General features: G+C 54.8%; 1 protein-coding gene across 1 annotated transcript in view; it reads left to right on the top strand.

Moving 5' to 3' along the window:
* The window catches only part of NTN1 (netrin 1), a 109,247-nt gene that overhangs the window by 84,303 nt on the left and 4,104 nt on the right, over nt 1–20,840 (top strand). The window contains exon 5 of the mRNA XM_014960114.1: nt 15,393–15,467. Within this exon, the coding sequence (XP_014815600.1) occupies nt 15,393–15,467 (75 nt within the window). The remainder of the gene's footprint in view (nt 1–15,392; nt 15,468–20,840) is intronic.

The following is a 20,840-nucleotide window of genomic DNA, read 5'->3' as shown; positions in this document are numbered from 1 at the left end:
GGAAGAAAATCCCACCCCACACTGAAGTTCAGGTCTGCCCTCCTCCCCAGAGCACTGAGCAAGCAAGAAGGGAAGGGGGCAGCTCTGCGCCTAGTTGGCACCATGGTCATTGTGTTTGGAGGGTGGCATCTGCCCATGGCATCTTGCTGATGTAGACTTGAAGGCTGTGTCAGAGGAGCAGAAGTGTCCCTTGAAACCCCATCACCTCCTGCCTCCTATGGCTTTGGCCATCCATGGGGTGATGGTTGGGTTGGAATCTTCCCCCTGTGCTATGGTTCCAAACCAACCCTGCCAACACAAGTTGGACATTGCAACGCTCTCAGACCTCAGACTGGGCTGGCTGGGTGGCCAGCTATGAGCCTCAGCTGCTGGGCATGGCACAGACATTCCACCTTCTCCAGCCTCCTGGCCAGCCCTTGGGCTGTGTGTCCCAGGGTGCTGCACTGCCACAGGCACCCTGCCCAGTGGAGGGACGGATGCTCTCCACCAAGCAGAGGGAGCACAGGCTCCTGTAGGAGGCAGATCCTCGGGCAGATCTCTTTTATCAGAGGCACTCTGAAAAAAAAACCTCCAAAAAACCCAACTTACATAGCCCCTCGTAAATTTAACACGAAAGTGACTGTCAAAAGACATTTTGTTGACATTATGTATTGAGAAGGAAAAGCCTGAGGAGGTGTATGATTTCAAAGAAGACTTGCCTACAGACCGACAAAGGAAATCACAAAGTTTTGACTGTGTAGAATTGCAAGCAGAGTACCACCTAGCCTTAGGGGTTTTTTGGATTTGAAGACACAACATGTCTTGGTAATCACCCAGCACTGATATTCAATGAAAAGGAGCATGTTCATGTGTGTGTGCACTCGTGTAAGTGCTTGCACGCCTGTAGGGGATCAGTACCTCCCCAGAGAGATCCAAGGAGCTGCTGGTCAGGCTGGAAAGAGCTGCCAAACTGTGGGCACAGCCCATGCCTGCTCTGTTGCGGTGAGGATGCTCCCTGAGCTGGGTATGGGGCATGGCCAGGCAGAACTTTGCATTGATGGAGAGAACAATCACAGCTCATCACTCCGAGGAAGTGCTAACAGTGAGCCTGAGCTCAGCGGAGAGCCGGGAGCATCCTGTAGGCTGGGAATAAAGGTCTCCACAGCTGTCTGCTGTACAATAGGGAGGTGAAATTCCCATTTCAGTCAACTTGGTGCGTATCTGGGCTCAGTCTGGGGGTCTCCAGCTTTGTACCCATCCAAACGAGTAATTAATTCAGCCCTGCATGGGTATTCTCTTGCTTGTCTCAGGCTGTAAGCAAGGTGATGGATTGACCGTGTGATTGATTGACTGATTGATCAGCTGCAGCATCCAGCTCCCCCCTGAAAAGAGGTTTCTCACGGTGATCCACAGTGAATGGCTGTGAGCACAATAGGGGTGAGGAGCTTCCAGCAAGGAAACTTCTAGTCACTTTGAAATGTTTCAGAAAGTCTGTGGAAAAAAGGAAACAACAAAAAAATAATGACAGAACTTCTGCTGAAGTGCAGACAGGCTTCAGTCACAACTGCATCGTGCTCTTATAATCCCATCACAGGGCTTTCTGCGTCCCCGTATCCCTTCATCCCTGCATTCTTTCTTCTTTTCTTCCCCATATCCCTTCAGCCTCATATCCCTCCCTGTATCTCTCCATCCCTAAATCTGTCCATTCCTCCATCCCCACATCCCTCCATCCCTCCATCCCCACATCCCTCCATCCCTCCATCCCCACGTCCCTTCGTCCTCATATCCCCCCATCCTTGTAGTTCTTCATCCCTACCTCCCTCCATTCTTCCATCCATGCATCCCTCCATTCCCACATCCCTTCATTTCTCCATCCCTCCATTCCCACATCCCTTCATCTACATATCTCTCCATCCCTTCATTCCCATATCCCTTCGTCCCCATATCCCTCCATCCTTGCATCCCGCCATCCCCACATCCCCAGCTCCAGGAGGCTGCTACCTCAAGGACCATCCTTCTAACACTGGAGGCACCTGGGTGCCCACAAGCCCTGGGCTACATAGCCAAGCCATGAGCCTCAGAGCAAGGACTTGCAAGCCCAGCATCACCATCAAGCCCATCTTAAAAAAAAAAAACCAAAACGACGAATTTGAAGTGAAATGAACAGATTCTCTCCCCTTCCTGGGACATTTCCAGATGTTGCTTCTCCTTGGCAAAGCACGGCGCTTGCCCCCAGCGTTGTCTCTCCGCTGCCGCGTTTCCCCCCGAGCGGAAAGTCTGATTTGCCCCGTCTCTGGTTACATCCTGCCCCTGCGTCCCGCGCAGCGCCCGCTCGGCCGGGGAGCTGCTGTCAGGCCGGGAATTTATAGGGTGGCCAATGCTTCCGAAGACAGATGGTTTCCTATTAACGTATTTAATCATGTGGAGTGCGGCTCTCGGCAGGGCTGTGTCCCCGGGGGCACTGGGAGCGGCAACCCTGGAGTTTGTCAGCGGTCGGAGGCTGGGGACACTTTTGCAGGGGGGCAGCGCCGGGTGGGGGCGAAGAGCTGTCAGGGCTGGCACCCCACATCCCCCATGCCTCCTGGGGCTCAGCCAAGTGTTTGCTCCCACCGGGAGCGGGTAGGAAACGTGCTGCCAGCCCTGGGAGAGGGGCGAGGAGGATGCAGGGGCAAGAGTGGATGTGCCATAAATCTCCTGTGTTTGTGTGGTGTTTTCCAGCGCTTTAGGGTCTGGCACAGCTGGGCTGTCCCCACTGGGGCTGCAGCCTGCCTGCTCGCTCCCTTTATATTCAGGAAAAATTGGGATGCTCACGAGGCCATGGCTGCTGCGAGCACCCATGTCCCAAAACACCAAAAATTGCTCAGGACCATTCCTTCCCATCCCAAACCCAGCAGCAGGCAGCTAGAGAAGCAGGGAGCGAACTTGCCCCAACCTGCAGAGGGGCTCGGGGGGTGTCTGGGGGTGGCAGCAACCAGGGGGTGCCAGGGCTGGACCAGAAGGGCAGTGCCCTGGCAGCATCTGAACCATGCCTGGGACCAGCTGCAGGGATGCTGCAGTGGGTCACGGCTCAAAAACGGGTGGCCGTGCATCACCGTCCCCAGCAAAGGCAGCTCCCGGAGGCGGTGGGCCACCCTGGCCACATCCTTCGGGATGCTGGTGGTCCTGCCAGCCACCCCCCGGAGCCGTGCTGGATGCTGCGGAGGTGGGAAGGGGGCTGCGGGCTCCTGCGAACCGCCCGGCCGCCGCTTTCCACCCGCTCCAGGCGAGAGGCTTTAATCTAATTACATGCTTTATTTGCGCCAATTTGTTTTTCAATCAATCTTGTTCAGCCAGAAGAAAGGAGGCTACTGTGGGCTCATTTGCACCTTCTTGTTCCAAGGGAGAGGTTAATGGCAGTTCTCCTGGCTGGAGATGCCTGCAGGGCTTGCGGACCTGGCTCCCCCTTTGCAAGGGGCTGCCCTCCTGGTGCACGGGTGGGTTTCAACCATCTTTTGCCCCAGCACCATACAACAAGTCCCCGGTTCAGGCACAGGACGGCCTGAGGATGTCTTTGAAACACGCTGTCTGGTGAGGACCGGCGAGGCGCTGGTGGCCCATGACGTGGGGTGCGGTGTCAGGCAGGCAGGGCTGAGAGCAGGGGTCAGGATACTCCTGCCAGGTGATCCTAGGGGTTTCACTGAGGTCCCAAGGAATTGTTTTGATGTTCTACAGAACATAAAAAAAAAAAAAAAGTGAAAATATCTCACTGCACTTTTCCTGCCCAGATGGGCTGGCGCAGGTCCCTGCCGCAGTGGCTGTGCTCGTTATGGAACAGGGCTGGCACCAGCACCCCATGCACATGTGTGATGGTGCAAAGTGCTCCCAAGACTGCTTTGGGGACCAGATCTTCTGGTCTGGTGCCTGAGCAGGTGTCTCTGCCTTTACATGCAGAGCAGACCAGTTACAGACCCTCTCTGAGGTTGTCCCGGGAGCTGATGGAGCTGGGTCTCCATCCAGATGAATCCCTGCCAGCTCTTTTTCCCAGGACATGCTGTGGGGACTGCTGCTCCGAGCTCAGTTGCCCTCAGACAGCTTAGGAGGTGACCAAGGACAGACAACAAAGTCACGCAGCCGCGTGGTTCAATGCAACCCCATGCCAGAGACTTGCTTTGCACCAGGGCTTTGCAGAGACCCTCTGGGAGCAGACCCAGGCCCTCGGGATCCCTGTCCCCAGGCTGTGAAGGGAACTGTTCCAAGCCTGGGGACCATTTTTCAGATCACACAATGTGCACGCCTTGAGCAGCCCAGTCCCATCTCAGCCCGGGTCTAAGGCTTGTGAATTATGCACCTCCCAAAACCAGTTCTCATCCAGGCTGGAGAGATGGTCGAGGCCACCCAGCCAGAGGCACCGGCAGTCCTGCAGCCGGCCCGAAATGAAGAGCACTAATTTGCATGTTATATTGGCAAAGGGCATCACACACAATAGCTGGGTCACTGCCAGGTGGGGGGGAAGAGGAGCCAACTTAGTCATAACAGACTCCCCTGCTCCCTTCAGCCGCCAGAGCGGGGAAGAGAGGCTGCTGGGCACAGGAGAAGGCATCCCACCGCTAAAGCCAATAACCTGGGGGGCATCCTGTGCTTTAAGTTTGCTTTTATATTAAAGAAGCCTGCTCTGAGAATCAAGACTCCCACTGGAGTCCAGCCCAAATTAAATTACAGCATCAATCCCTTGCAGTCAAAGTGTGCTCTGCAAGCCAGACACACCGCAGCCCCTGCCCCTCACCCCACGGGGAGGAGAAGCCCATCCATGCTCCCTGTGCGAGGAGAGGGCTATTCCAGAGCATCCCCTCCCTCAGGACGTGTGGTCAGCAAAGGCCAGGAGCTAAAACCTTGGAGCAAGCACGTTTGGCCAGCAGAGCTGGCACTCTCTGAAATGACTCTAACAGTCACTCACTGAGATGTTAAAATAATTCTTTGGGGTGGAAGCAAGGGGCAGGTCCAGCGCTGCAGGAAGGGAAACGGGATTTCATTGTTGTCTGGGGAAATGTCCAGAAACCAAAGGCATCCCTGCCATAACTGCTGTGGAGCAACCCCAGCACAGGGCCACTGTCTCCTGTCCTGGTGCTGGGCAGTGGTGGATTGCATCTTATCCCCTGCGTCACCCGGGAATGTGGCCTCCAACTGCCTTCAGGATGTTTCACGATGGCTTACAGAAGTGTTTCCATGCCCAGTTTGGGCACATCAAGTGCCCACGCTCAACCACAGACAAGAGATGCGACGTTTCCATCCCTGCCCTCCCCAAAGGCTGGCTCGCCCTACATGAACATCTTTTGCTCCATGTGCTTTTCCTCCATGCTTCCCACCCAACCAGGAGCTGAAGATATGGGGTGGTTGACTGTAAAGGGGGTTGGAGATTTATTTCTGCAGCACGAACAGTTTGGAGGAGCATTCAGCCCCACAGGGATGGGGCAGCACGAAGCTCTGCAAAGCCCTGGAGTTGTAGGCCGATGCACATGTTGTCCTCTAAATCCCACAGGACTACAGGCTCTGGCAGTTCTTTGGAGCACCTGGAATAGTTTTGTGGTTGCTGGATGGGCTCAGGAAATACCTCGATGCAGACAGGACCCGCACTGGGGCTTTGTTTGAGAGCACTGTTGGCTCAGCAGCAAGGTCTGGGCATGGACCGCAGCCTAGAGTTGGGATTCCTCAACTCCCTCCGAAGGGAGGGTTCACTTGGGTCCATCTCCAGCATCCCAGTGATACCAGATATCACAGAACGGCAGCAGCGAGACATTCACCTTCCTCCCTGTGGGCACTCGTGGGGGTTCTGCAGCACTGCACCAAAAGTCACATACCTCAGGTGGGACAGAGCCCCCCCTGCAACTTCAGGAGCTGTTGGAAAGCCAGAAGAATCAGCAATGCAGGTGCTGGAGCACAAGTTTGGGGCATTTCCAAGTCCAGATTTACTGGGAGCTGGTGGGGACCTGGGTGCTGTTGTGTTCCCCCGTGGCCACCATGGCAGGTGGCAGCTCATGCCCCAGCTCCATGCAGGGATGCACAGGGATGGAGGATTCCTGACCAATAATGCTGAGGAGGAAGGGAGAAAAAGAAAGGAGATGAAAGCTGTTCATCACCATGGTCTCCTTGCATGAGGGGAAACCAAACCATCCCCTTTGATCTGAACTGGCCAGCTCTGGGGGTGTCTGGGACCCCAAGCAGACCCCAACTCTTGTTTCTCAGCTCCGCTCTCTCCAGTGATGAGCTCACGGATTTGGGATTTGACATCTGGACCTGCACCTTCATTTTGCGACTGGGAATGGTTGCACATCCCACCCAGTGCAAACGGGAGGCAGGGACGGGCAGACCCCCACCCCCAGCAAGAAACACAGCCCCTTGGGAGCGGGCAAGCACCTCAACCTGCTGAAATGTTGAGGCCAAGCTGTCAAGGCAGGGTCTCCCCTCATAAACCACGACACCTCCACTTTGGATGTCAGCCCACAGAGGTATTTAGAGCCCTACCTGGGGGAAATCAATGGGAATTTAGCTGCATAAATTTGGATTAGAAATCTGAATCCTCTCGGGGATCTAAGCCTTATATCTGCGTTTCGAGTTAGGTACCCAGGCCAAGAAATGTGGCTTTAATCGTTCTATCATGTCAGAATCAAGGGGCCTTTAATTTCCGTTACCGACATGTGGCTTTTGCAGAGGCTTAAAGCTCATTTTGGGAACTGCAAGCGCAGCAAGACACGGTTCCACACAGCATCTCCTCGGGAATGCCTCTCCGCACCCCGACCTCCGGCTGCTGGCACCTCCATCCTCCCAACCCCAAAAGCATCAGCCCCCCAGGAGCAGGGGGTGACCAGGGCCCTGGCTTCCCACGGCTTTCCGTCTCATGCAAGAGCCCCAGCCCTGCTCAAACAACCCCCCAAAAGGAAATAACAATTTTTTTAAAAAGGCAATTTAAAAAAAAAAAAAAAAAAAAAAAGAATAAGTAAGCAAAAGAAAGAAGGTGTTTAGCTGTGAAAACTCTTTGCTCAGCCAGAGAATTAGTTATATCAAGGGGATGGGCTGAGCTGCAAAGCTGCTGAATGCTGCGCTGACACGTTTCACTAAGCTGCGATGGACACGAAACAGCCGCCCACCACCTGCTCCCAGCCCTCTCTCTGCGAACAAGTAGCGCCAAACGCCTCTTCCCAGCTCCCCTCCCGCTCCCTTTATCCAGGAGATGCTGCAAAAAAAAAAAAAAAAAAAGAAAAAAGAAGAAGTAAGCAAAACAAAGAAGGTGTTTAGCTGTGAAAACTCTTTGCTCAGCCAGAGAATTAGTTATATCAAGGGGATGGGCTGAGCTGCAAAGCTGCTGAATGCTGCGCTGACACGTTTCACTAAGCTGCGATGGACACGAAACAGCCGCCCACCACCTGCTCCCAGCCCTCTCTCTGCGAACAAGTAGCGCCAAACGCCTCTTCCCAGCTCCCCTCCCGCTCCCTTTATCCAGGAGATGCTGCAAATTTGGGGTTTTTCCCGCAGGCAAGTGGCCAGCGGCTGCCAACCCCGGGGGGGATCCGGCAGGGAGGTGTAGGATGTTTCCCCCGCTCTGTGGGTCGCGGTGATGAGGAAAAAAAACCAAAAAAAGACCACAAAGCAAAGCACCATGATCTGGTTGTGCTTTTTGGGTTCGTGTCTCCAAAATGGGGATTTGCATTTGTGCAGCTGAGCAGAGGCGGGGAGGGAAGCGCTGGGACAGGGGGAGGAGGGTGTGTGGATATCACTGCTCTGTCTCTCCCACACCACGGTGCTGTAGCCAGGGGTGTTGGAGACCTTCAGAAGGCAGATGGCCAGGCCAAAAGCAGGGTAGGAGTGATCCAGAGAGGTTTCAGGATCTGCTGAGGGCAGGCAAGCCCTGTCTGGGACCAGGCAGGGAGAGGGCAGATCTGCTCAGGAGGAGGAGCAGGACAGGACAGCACCAGGGTGAGGACCAACTCTGGTTCTGTGCCCTCATGTGCAGGGGACATCTGTGTCCTACACGATGGGGCAGAGAGCTGGGGCTGATCCCATCCACCAGTTCCATAGGGTAGAGCCAAGGGGTGTCCACCCCATCATGCCTGTGGGTGGATAGGACCTGGACACTTAACCACCCCACGCGTCGGGTACCAAGGTGTTGTCCATCCCAAAGAGTGCTTCACTTCTTCAGGCAACCTCCTTTTATTCTCAGCCTGGCCTTTTGGTCATACTCTGGCATCCCCTTCCAAGAGCAGGTCACCCCAGGCTGATCGTCTGCAACCTCATGGAGATGAGCAAGAGGGACCTGCAGCCAGGAGAAGCAGCACAGGCCTTGGGACTTCCTAGGTTTCTACCAGAAGAACGCTGGGACAAATTCTGCAGGAGTCACATCACACGTGTATCTCCTGCACGTACTCACCAGTCACTGAAATAGCATTTGGAGCACTCCAGGCTCCAAAACAATCCTCTCAGCCTCTTGCCCCTTCCTCCCATCCCTTCCCCAGCCTGGGAGCTTGGCTCTGCTGTCACCTTCGATCAAGGGACCAGCAGCTCAGCAAACCTTCCCCCAGAGCCTAAACTGCTGAAAAGTCACCTGGGGGACAAGAGCAGGGTCTTTTCCAGGTGTTAACCAGCATTGAAATAATTCCCTGCAGCATCCCCTCTGCAAGTAGTGATCTCGCAGCATCTCTCCATGTACCCAGCAAACCAAAACTCAGTGCTGTGCTCTGAGAAATTTCATTTGCCCTCCCAAAGAGGCCCCGGAGGACCTCCAAGTCACCCAGGAGGGCAGGAGAGGTCTCCATGCAGGAGACAAAGGAAATGAACTGGGGCAAATCCCCCACCCATCTAAATCAGCCCTGGCATCTGGTGATTTACACTGATTTACACCAGCTGGCTCTGGCCACATCAAGTTCAATTCAAACCAGCTGAGGCTCTGGCACAGCCCGTGGGGTCGGGAGAGACAGAAAGAGAAAGGGGAGGCGGAACGAGGGTTGTGTCAGTAAAAGCAGGGCCAGACCTGGGCTGTAGTTGGGTGTCTTGAGCCACAAACCTGGTTCCAGGCTTGTACCCCTGGAGCAAGGTGAGGGTGTGGGCATGGGGTGCTCTCCTGCAGGGCTTGTAGGGGGCAGCTGAGTGGTGTCATAGAATCATAGAATTGTCTGGGATGGAAGGAACCTTTCAGATCATCGAGTCCAACTGTCAACCCAACACTGACAAAAACCTCCACTAACCCACGTCCCTCAGCACCCGGCTTTTAAATATCTCCAGGGATGGTGACTCCACCACTGAGCTGGGCAGCCTCTTCCAAGGCTTAATAACCCTTTCAATGAAGAAATTGTTCCCTATATCCAATCTGAACCTCCCCTGGCGCAACTTGAGGCTGTTTCCACTTGTCCCATCGCCTGTTCCTGGGGAGAAGAGACCGACCCCCCCGGCTACACCCTCCTTTCAGGAAGTTGGAGAGATTCAGAAGGTCTCCCCTCGGCCTCCTTTTCTCCAGGCTGAACACCCCCAGCTCCCTCAGCCTCTCCTCACAAGACTTGTGCTCCAGTCCCCTCACCAGCTCCCTTGCAACCTCCCTGGCTGGGGTTGGGTTTCCAGCAGGTCTGCAATCTCAGGCACAGCAGAAATATTGCAGCAGCAGTGTGAGGATTGGGTAGCTCTGGTGTGGTCAGGGATGTTTCTGTGGGTAGAACTTGCTGAAGAGACTCGGGTTTGTGCTTGTGAGTGGTCTAGGACTGAAGTCCAGAGCAATGGTTTCTCTCTGATTGCTGTTTCTCGGGGTTGGACCACAGCAGCAGCACTGTGGGGCTGGAGGAAGATCTGCTCTGGGTGGGCTCTCCCACCTGGCTGGTTGGAGACCCTCTTGCCGAGCCATGGGGCACACAGGTGGGAGCTGCCATCTACCCCTGCCCGTTGCTGGTGCTCAGAGCCAGCTGCTTGCCAGCATCTGTTTGTCTGGCTTTGATTTGGCCAGAGGAGGAGAGATCTGCAGCCAGATCTTGTCCCTGCTCAGTTCCCTGCCCCTGCATCAGCCTCTTCTGCAGATCAGCTGCTGCAGAGGGGCTGAGGTGTAACAGCGGTGATAAATATCTGTAGGGCGCCAGGATTTCTGTGCCAGAGGAGAACCATCATCAGCTTTATCATAACCTCGTTAGTGTCCTGAGAACACCACCAGTCTGCGGTTCAGCAGATTCACGCCAGCTGCCTGGCGAAGCAGCTTGGTGGCCTGTCCCTTGTCTGTCCCCTGCTCTACCAAGCGGATGAGGGAAAGAATCCCTGGGCTGTTTAGGTTGCCACATGCACATTTATTTCCCTTATAGAATTTTCCTTCCATGTTTACAGCCAGGAACATCTTACCAGTGAGTTGGATCAGGAAAGTTTCACTTCCCTGGGCTCAGTGACACCAGGCAGCTATGTCCCATAGCATGGTGGCAACCTGCCATGTAGGCATGGCTTGGACTTTGCTAGTGAAGCTCCATCATCTGAACTACAGTTTTTATGGAATATCCGCTCTTTTCTCAGTGCATCTCAAGTTTTCTTGATGTTCAGGGTCATGTTAGATAAGGAAAGCAAAGGGGAGGCATCGGCTGCTGAACCCCTTGGTCACCAGCTCAGGTCCTGGGTTTCTAAGGGCTTTGGGTGGATTGTAGCTGAGCAGAGATCTCAGCTGGGACACTTGGAGGAGGAAGATACCCCACTGCATGTCATAGCTTTCGCTTTCGGCCCTGGGTAGGCCATACTGCAAGAGCATGAAGCCATCTATTATTCTGGGAGCAGCAGTGGGGCAGGAGGATGGTGCTGAGATGAGGTGACTCTGGCCTTGCTGAGAAGAGCTGGGGCACACATGGCTCGGAGGTGTTGGGATGAGGTGGTACCTGATGATCTTGGGATGTGTGGGTATTCGCCTCTCTAGGTTTCCTTCTGTTGGTTCCCCAGTCAAGCCAAAAAAGAAGCTGCTGTTTGGCTGAGGCTGAGTTGGGCTCTGCTGTGAATGGGGAGGGTTGGGATTGGGGTCCATGAGACCTCCTGGAGCATCTTCTCCCCACCTCAGGAAGCTCCCCATGTTTCTGAACCCACCTCCCACTCCAGGGACACCTCTTGTACTGAGTCTGGTGAGCTGAGAGGGCGCAGAACACCCAGTGCATCGTGTCTGCAGACCTTGGTGACCTTCTTGCTTGGGCTGCCTCTGAGCATCCACCACTGGAGATCACCTCCTCCAACACGGCCCTGTCCTGAAGCTTCATACCAGCAGAGCTGCACACAGAGCTATCACCAGAAAAGCTGCAGCCGCTGTAGCTGTGCAGCCACCTCCCAACCCTGTGCCTCAGTTTCCCCTCCCATGACAACTTCTCTAGGAAAGAACCGCTTCTTGCAAGGGCTCTTGCAGTACATAAGAAATGGATCATCAAGCCCTGTTGAGGCTGTGGCACAAACATGAGTTTGTGTCTGGCCCACAACTGTGGGCACTAATGTGAGTATAAGAAGTTCCACCTAAACGTGAGGAGGAACTTTTTTACTGTGAGAGTGGTAGCGCACTTGTGGAAGAGGCTGCCCAGAGAGGTGGTGGACTCTCCTTCTCTGGAGACGTTCAAACTCCCCTGGACACGTTTCTGTGCAACCTTCTCTAGGTGGACCCACTTTGGCCAGGGGGTTGGACTAGATGGTCTCCAGAGGTCTCTTCCAACCCCATATGATTCTATGATTCTATGCCACCCGCTGTGTGACACAGCCACGATAAAGGGGGACACAGAGGGGGAGGCTGCATGGCTTCTCCCCCAGGGTTTCAGGTCCACTGGAGAGCTTGAGGAGTTGCATGGGCAGAGTGTGGTTCTGGTCTGGCACTGCTAATGTGGCCTGGGACAGGATATGGGCCCTTGGTGTCCACTGGCCATGGGGTACCAGCTGTGTCCCCCACTGTCCCAGCGTCCAACCCTGCTCACAGGGCCCTGGGGCCACAGCACAGCCTTTTAGCAGGTTTTCACACATGGTGTCCAACAGTGGCTTTGGAGGACCAATGGGCAGTTGGGAGAGGTGGAGATGTCCAAGGACTATTGCTGTACCAATAGCTTCCGCTGTAGCCAGTTGTGTCCCTTTTCCCCCCAAATAAGGGATTTCTGTGGTGCTGGGGACCTCTCTCTGGCACCTATGGGTGCTGAGGAGACATGGGACTTGCATGGACAGCATGTCCATGAGCCAGCCTCAATTCTGGGAGCTGGCACAGGGTGGCACATCCCCAGCCACTGTGGCATTGCCTGGCCGTGGTGCCCCTGGGATGTTCCCAGCGGTGCCTGGAAGACACTGACCACACGATGCCATCTGAAAGGGTGATGCTGTCCAGCTGCATCCTTCACAGGAGCACATCCTTGAGGAGCAACAGCTCCAGGAGCAGGGCTCAGCATCCCTGGGGAGCAGCAACTCCTGGAGCAGGGCTCAGCATCTCTGAGGAGCAGTAGCTCCAGGAGCAGGGCTCAGCATCTCTGGAGAGAAGCTCCAGGAGCAGGGCTCAGCATCTCTGGGGACTAGCAGCTCCAGGAGTAGGGCTCAGCATCCCTTGGGACAAGCAGCTCCAGGAGCAGGGCTCAGCATCCCCGGTGACCAGCAACTCCCGTGGATGGGCTAAGCATCCCTGGTGAACATCAGCTCTCAGGACAAGGCTCAGCACCTCTGAGGAGCAGCAGCTCCTGGAGCAGAGCTCAGCATTCCTGGGGAGCAGCAGCTCCAGAGCAGTGCTCAGCATCTCTGAGGAGCAGCAGCTCCTGGATAAGGGCTCAGCATCCTCCCTTGCTGAGAAGAGCTGGGGCACACATGGCTCGGAGGTGTTGGGATGAGGTGGTACCTGATGATCTTGGGATGTGTGGGTATTCGCCTCTCTAGGTTTCCTTCTGTTGGTTCCCCAGTCAAGCCAAAAAAGAAGCTGCTGTTTGGCTGAGGCTGAGTTGGGCTCTGCTGTGAATGGGGAGGGTTGGGATTGGGGTCCATGAGACCTCCTGGAGCATCTTCTCCCCACCTCAGGAAGCTCCCCATGTTTCTGAACCCACCTCCCACTCCAGGGACACCTCTTGTACTGAGTCTGGTGAGCTGAGAGGGCGCAGAACACCCAGTGCATCGTGTCTGCAGACCTTGGTGACCTTCTTGCTTGGGCTGCCTCTGAGCATCCACCACTGGAGATCACCTCCTCCAACATGGCCCTGTCCTGAAGCTTCATACCAGCAGAGCTGCACACAGAGCTATCACCAGAAAAGCTGCAGCCGCTGTAGCTGTGCAGCCACCTCCCAACTCTGTGCCTCAGTTTCCCCTCCCATGACAACTTCTCTAGGAAGGAACCGCTTCTTGCAAGGGCTCTTGCAGTACATAAGAAATGGATCATCAAGCCCTGTTGAGGCTGTGGCACAAACATGAGTTTGTGTCTGGCCCACAACTGTGGGCACTAATGTGAGTATAAGAAGTTCCACCTAAACGTGAGGAGGAACTTTTTTACTGTGAGAGTGGTAGCGCACTTGTGGAAGAGGCTGCCCAGAGAGGTGGTGGACTCTCCTTCTCTGGAGACGTTCAAACCCCCCTGGACACGTTTCTGTGCAACCTTCTCTAGGTGGACCCACTTTGGCCGGGGGATTGGACTAGATGGTCTCCAGAGGTCTCTTCCAACCCCATATGATTCTATAATTCTATGCCACCCTGCTGTGTGACACAGCCACGATAAAGGGGGACACAGAGGGGGAGGCTGCATGGCTTCTCCCCCAGGGTTTCAGGTCCACTGGAGAGCTTGAGGAGTTGCATGGGCAGAGTGTGGTTCTGGTCTGGCACTGCTAATGTGGCCTGGGACAGGATATGGGCCCTTGGTGTCCACTGGCCATGGGGTACCAGCTGTGTCCCCCACTGTCCCAGCGTCCAACCCTGCTCACAGGGCCCTGGGGCCACAGCACAGCTTTTTAGCAGGTTTTCACACATGGTGTCCAACAGTGGCTTTGGAGGACCAATGGGCAGTTGGGAGAGGTGGAGATGTCCAAGGACTATTGCTGTACCAATAGCTTCCGCTGTAGCCAGTTGTGTCCCTTTTCCCCCCAAATAAGGGATTTCTGTGGTGCTGGGGACCTCTCTCTGGCACCTATGGGTGCTGAGGAGACATGGGACTTGCATGGACAGCATGTCCATGAGCCAGCCTCAATTCTGGGAGCTGGCACAGGGTGGCACATCCCCAGCCACTGTGGCATTGCCTGGCCGTGGTGCCCCTGGGATGTTCCCAGCGGTGCCTGGAAGACACTGACCACACGATGCCATCTGAAAGGGTGATGCTGTCCAGCTGCATCCTTCACAGGAGCACATCCTTGAGGAGCAACAGCTCCAGGAGCAGGGCTCAGCATCCCTGGGGAGCAGCAACTCCTGGAGCAGGGCTCAGCATCTCTGAGGAGCAGTAGCTCCAGGAGCAGGGCTCAGCATCTCTGGGGACTAGCAGCTCCAGGAGTAGGGCTCAGCATCCCTTGGGACAAGCAGCTCCAGGAGCAGGGCTCAGCATCCCCGGTGACCAGCAACTCCCGTGGATGGGCTAAGCATCCCTGGTGAACATCAGCTCTCAGGACAAGGCTCAGCACCTCTGAGGAGCAGCAGCTCCTGGAGCAGAGCTCCGCATCCCTGGGGAGCAGCAGCTCCAGAGCAGTGCTCAGCATCTCTGAGGAGCAGCAGCTCCTGGATAAGGGCTCAGCATCCTCGCAGCTGCCCAGGACCATGGCTGGGCTCCAGCCCTGCCAGCCCTGGTGGCACTGCCAGGCTGCCGTGCCAGCGCTCCCGCCTGCCCGCCACACCGGCCGCTGCACCACCCCAGCAAAGCCAGTGTGTCCCAGCAGTGGGGGCCCATTGGAACTGAAATGTTCCTACTGGGGTATTTTATTTGCACACTTCAGTAGAGTGGACACCAAAAGGCTTTGCTAATGCTTCATGGGCTGCTAATTTCCTCTCTGACCCGCATTGTCGGAGGGTGACCCCAGCCCGAATCTCTCCGCAATGAATGCCAAAGGCTGACACCGGCCCGGGTTAGGGGTGACAATGGGGCCTCTGTGGGCTCCGGGCAGGCTCCAGTTGGGAGCTGGAGAACAGGGGGAATTTGTGTGGCTCTCAAAAGCTCTGGGTGGCACAATAAGGGAGGCCCTGGGGTCTCCCAGGAAGACAGAGGCAGCCCAGGGAAGCCGGGCTGGGGGAGGTGGGCGGGAGGATGGTTTCCTTTGTGAAAAGCTTTCTTTAGAAAGGAAGGTTTTTCTGAATGCCCCCTTAGACGACCCAATCGGGGCCTGGCAGATGGATATCACAGGCACGCTGCTTATTCATGGCAGGCTGCAGCTTTGAGCCGTCCCCCCCCCTTCCCCCAGCCTTTTATTCATTTTAAGGCTAATTTGTTTTGTTAATGTTTTCTTGCCCTCCCCCTCTCTCCTGTGCAGATTGTGACTCATACTGCAAAGCCTCCAAGGGGAAACTGAAGATCAACATGAAGAAGTACTGTAAGAAAGACTATGGTGAGTCGCCCCTCTCGGCTGCTACTTCCCAGGGAGGAGAGGCTGCACAGGGATGCAGAGCAGGAGCATATGCCCCCTGGGGTGTCCCCAAGCCCACCCAGCCCAGGGGCAGGTTGCCCACTGGGTCTCAACCACAGCTGGGGCCAGGCAGCCCAGCTCTGCCTCGTGGCGCTACCCGTGTGCAGTTTGGGGTATGTTTTCTGCCAGGTTTGGAGGGGAAGCCCTGGATAGTGATGCTGGGCAAGGCAGCAATGCAGTGTGTTACTCAGAAAATATGAGTCCCCCTGCAGATGCCGAGACAACACCCAAATCAGGGTCCATAGTCCCATCAACCCCATGGTGTCTTCTGGGTTACGATGACACCGTGTCCCATCTCTTCTCTCTGTGCTGTTACATGCTTTGCCATGGAGACAAACAGTAAGCAGTTCCCCATCATCCAGATGCATCCCTCCTGTAATTCTCAGGCAAGTTCAGAGGGTGGTGCAGCCCTGGGACAAGCCCTGGGACAAGCCAGGGAGGCTGTGGGTCCAGTCCTTGCTGGTACTCGAGGTCCTGAGCATCCTTCCTGCTTGGAGCAGTGGTTTGGACCAGGCACGTCCCAAGCTCCCTCCTCACCTCTCTGCTCCTGGGATTATTTGTAGTGTGGGTCCGTTCCCAATGGGGTCACCAGCAGGTCCATGCAGGAGATGTCCAGGGTGATCCTGGAAGGGGATTTTCTTCGGGCCACAGCGAGGAACCCCTTGAAGCCCTCTCCAGGGTTCAGCAGCCCCTCTCCCCCCAGGCTCGGCCATCTCCCCCCTGCACCAAGCCACATTGGCACGGGAGGGTGGGGAAGGATGGCTCCACTTTGGTCACCCCTGCCCAGTGGATTGCCCTCCTTCACCAGCTGTGCCAATGTTGCTGGGACGAGCTGAGCATCAGGAATAGGGCTGACGTGGAAAAATCAGGTAGAGCTGGTTAAATTAGAGGTGGTCCATGCCAGGGGTTGTTTAGAAATGCTGCTAAACACATGTAGGAGCTGGAAATTGTCTCCTTCCCCCCATAGGCTGTAGTGAGGGGGAGCAAAGTGTCTGCAGGAGGGACCAAACGTGAACCTTTGGGTTTGCCCCGGGGACGGGGAGGGGGCTGTGTATGGATGAGCCTGGACTGGAGCTGAGCCTGCAAATTTCTAAACAATCAGGGAATTACAAGGCACAGCAGGACAGGGTTTAGCATCCACCAGGGCTGTGGTTGCCCTAGTGCCTCCACAGCAGAGGAATGCATTAAAAATATATCTATATATGCACATGCATGTATATCTGTGTGTGTGTGTACGTATGTATATATTTTCGCCAAACTACAAATGAAAAAACTCCCATCCCATCTGCAACAAAGCAACCAGGAGTGGAGATACCTCCTCCCTCCCTCCCTCCCTCCCTCCAACACGCTCACAGCAGCAGCTCAGCATGTCCGGGAAGTGTTTGCAAGAGCAGAACGAATTCCCATTTAACAGCCCGTCCCCGGACAAGGCGCTTCCCAGCGGGGCCGGCCGAGGGATGCTCCACGCTGGCTTTGTGCTCTGGCACCTCCCCGCCAGCCCAGGGGAAGGAAGAGGGCTTGGAGGCAAATGTTTTATTTGCATTCCTGTTTTATTCTTCCATTGCCCACATGGTCGTGGAGAGCATCCCTTGGGAAGGGTGAGCTGCTGGGGCTGGGGAGCTTCCCATCCAGCGAGGTCTGGCCATGCTCAGAGGAGCTGCTGGAGGTTCATCAGATGTTGGAGAGGCCCAAAGAATGTCTTTACCCTTAGAGAAAAGGGTTTAAGTGCACATGAGAAATTCACTGTTGGATCATGACATTATTAAAGATGAGGCTGAGGCTACTAAAGCTGTGGGGGTTTCTCGTGGGTGGATTCTCTGCTGGCTAATAAGGTGCAAAATGCATTTCCCGCCTGTGGCATGTGCATCCCTTCATTTTCCCACCTGGCTTCCAGCATCTCCTTAGGGCTGAGGTCATGCTGGAGCATTTTCTCTCTGAAGAAGGAAGAAAACAGCCACTTGATTGTAGGAAACTTGGGCTTATCGTGGTCCAAATTGGCCCTGGGAGTTCAGAGGAAAAAAAGGCATGTGAATCCTGCTTCCAGCCAAGCAGCATTATCTTTTTCTGTGGCTCTCGGGCCAAGGATTGTGATGTTTTGGTGGCAGCAGCACTTGAGCTTTGCTCGAGGGACAGACCTCGCAGGGTTTCGCTCCTTGGTTTATCCTATGTCACTGGGGGGGGTGGGGAATGTTTTCTGGGCGTTCAGGTGAAAGCTCAGGCTCCGTTTCGTTTGAGGGTGTAACATGGGATCAGGGGCTTCACCAGACCCTGGGGAGATGAGGGCAGCTGAAGACCTGTCTCGGGCAGGAGATACCCCATCATGAACAATGAATTCAGGTGCTGGAAAGAGCTTTTCTTTTCTCATAGAATCGTCTAGGTTGGAAGGGACCTTAAAGATCATCTAGTCCAACCATGAACCTAACCCTGACAAGAAAATAAATAAGAAATAAGCAATAAAAATCCACTAAACCATATTCCTGAGGACCATGTCAACCCGTCTTTTGAACACCTCCAGGGATGGTGCCTCAACCACTGCCCTGGGCAGCCCATTCCAATGCTGGATAACCCTTTCCATGAAGAAATTTTTCCCAATATCCAACCGAACCTCCCCTGGTGCAACTTGAGGCCGTTTCCCCTTTTCCTATCTCCTGTGACTTGGGAAATGAGACCGACCCCCACTTCCCTACACCCCCCTTCAGGTAGTTATAGAGCGTGAGAAGGTCTCCCCTCAGCCTCCTCTTCCTCAGACTGAACACCCCCAGCTCCCTCAGCCTCTTCTCATAAGCTTATTCTCCAGACCCCATTCCCAATGCGGGAACCGGGGTGCTCCCACCCCAGCCCTCCTGGCCCTGGGGAGAGGGGGTCCCCAACCACCCCCACAGCCCCAACCAGCCCCACAGTGGCAGCAAATTTGCTTTTTTTGATGGCAAACCAGCCTGGCGAGGCAGCGGGGGTGAGCGATGCTGCAGCAGAGCCCGGGGCAGCCCAGGCTTTCGGCGGGGCCAGGGAGGGAAGAAAGGGTTGAAAAGGTGCAGGGAGGGATAATAAAGACTTTGGGACTGACACCCCAGCAGGAAGCCAATTAGGAGGCTCTTTTCCTCACCGTTACGCCGGCATCGCTGGGCTGAATGTCCTAAAAGGCTCTAATTAGCTTGAACAGAGTTACTTCTCCCGCGGGCTCAATCGGGAAGCTATCATCCGCCCCGCGCTTCTCAAAGGGGCTTTTTAGCTCCCTGTTTCATTCAACGATTCAAAGGGGATATTTTCCCTTATTTATTTTTCTTATCTGTTTGTTTTTGTTGGGTTTGTGGGGTGGGTTTTTTTTTTTTTTTTTTTCTTTTCCTTTTATTTTAAATTGGGCTCTTTCCCGCGAGATGGGTTTTGGTGCAAATATTTGGAGTGAAACAGGGCACGGGGAGGGCAGGCTGGGAGATTTCAGGAAGGGGGGTGGGAAGGCAAGAACAGAAGCAGAAAAGCTTTCTTTCTGGGTTTATTTTGGCTGCCTGGTGGAGCGCAGGGGTCGCTTGGCTCCCAGAAAACCAGGGGGAGAGGATTCTCTGGGTTTGGGGCAGTTGAAATTATCCTGGGGAAGCAGTGGGGCGGGTCATTTCTGGACCTTGCTGAGGATGGAGATTCCCCCTGGCCCAACAGAAGGGATTATTTTATTAGAGCAGGTGATGCTGGTCCAGGTGATGCAGGAGCATCCCTCGCTCCGTCGGGTACTGCCATTTCAGCCCAATTTTTTGGGGCTTTTCCATCATGGTTCACCCCAGTAGGGTAGGCAGCTGCGGTAAAGGAAACCCAGAGGGTTTTTCAGCTCTATTTTTCCTGAGCTCCGCACTCTGCAGCGGGACCCGATCCTGCGCAGAGGATGCTGGAGCATTTTGCTGGGAACCAGCACTGGGGTCCCAGCCATTGTCCCCAAGCCCTCCCCGTCTCCCCAGCACTGTGTCAGGGAGGGGATGGGGGGAGAGGAGCAGGATCCTCATCTGAAAGGTGAGATCATCTGCTCACTTTGCCCTTTCTTGGGGAAAAAAAAAAAAAAAAAATAAAAAAATCCTTCCTTTCACGGAGACTTCACTTAGTCACCCCCTTTTTTCGAGAGGAGCTTGGCAGGGGCTGGTGGAAAAAAGCAAAACGTGTTTTCAAAAGGCAGCTTGAAAAGAGAGACAGGAGGGAGAAAAAAACCCTGAATCCACAGAAAAACGCCAGGCTGGGGGGGGGAAGCACCATCCCCAGCTCATCCCTGGCTCGTCCCCAGCTCACAGACCTTCCCACCACCCTGGAAAGTGAGAAATGCTGTTCCCGGAGCAGGGAAGCTGGGAGCGATCCCTCCCCGTAACCGCATCCCGAGGGAAGGAGCCGGGGCAGTGAGGGGTCCCCTGGCACCATGTTGGGGGGGGGACCGTACCCAGGCAGGGAGCACCCAGGCCAGCCGGGATTAGGGGCCATAAATCTCCAATATTAAACCAGTAGGAAACTGGCAAGGAGAGGCAGGCAAAGCCACCGCCAAATAAATTAAAAATTAAAAAAAAAGGGAGGGAAAAAAATCCTATTTTAACCCTTTGCTCCAGCGAGGAACCAGCTCTTTCCATTCCCAAACCTGAATGGTGTTGGGGTCATCCTTTGCTGCTGGTTGGAGTAAAATCCACATGGATTTTTCTCCACCTGTGCAGAGAGGAGGGACCCAGCCCTTCAGAAAGTCCTGGCTCAGGCTGGGACACCACCTCCCAAGGACCCGCTTCCATCTGTCCATGTTAAAGACCCTCTTTTGTCTCTCTGCAAACCACTCTGCTCCCGCTGCCACCCCCGTGGTCCCGTGGGACCTTTCTCCAGGGCCAGCCCAGAGGTGCTCCCTGTGGCTGGAATCTCAGCAGAGCTCCAGCTCCCGCAGCCAGGTTCGGGCATAGGATGCGTAGGTTTGTCCATCTAGCCCAGTCCCAGGTCAGCTTTGGCAAGTGAAAGCTTGAAATCAAGAGCTTTAGCACAAAACCCAAAAGTAAATTTTAAAAAAAAAAAAAAAAGATAATTTTTTTCCAGTCGCGCTCTTTTCAGGGTAATCTCATGATTTTTGGGCCCCTGACTCATGGTCTCTGAATGCTGCGAGGCGCTGCTTTTATTTAAGCCTTTACGTGGCTGCCCTCAAACATGCTTTGAGGGTGTGGGCTTGGGTTTTGGTTTTATTAACATCAAATCATGCCCCCCCCCTGCTTCCATCTGCAACATCAAGCCTTCAGGTCTTTCCTGTGGCTGGAGGCTCCAGGCCAAGCCCTGAGGAGCCAAGGAGCATGATGT

Source organism: Calidris pugnax, unplaced genomic scaffold (assembly GCF_001431845.1).
Source record: "Calidris pugnax isolate Ruff unplaced genomic scaffold, ASM143184v1 scaffold463, whole genome shotgun sequence".
NCBI classification, from domain to species: Eukaryota; Metazoa; Chordata; class Aves; order Charadriiformes; family Scolopacidae; genus Calidris; species Calidris pugnax.
The sequence above is the reverse complement of the archived record's forward strand: the minus strand, read 5'-3'. Positions and strand labels throughout refer to the sequence as shown.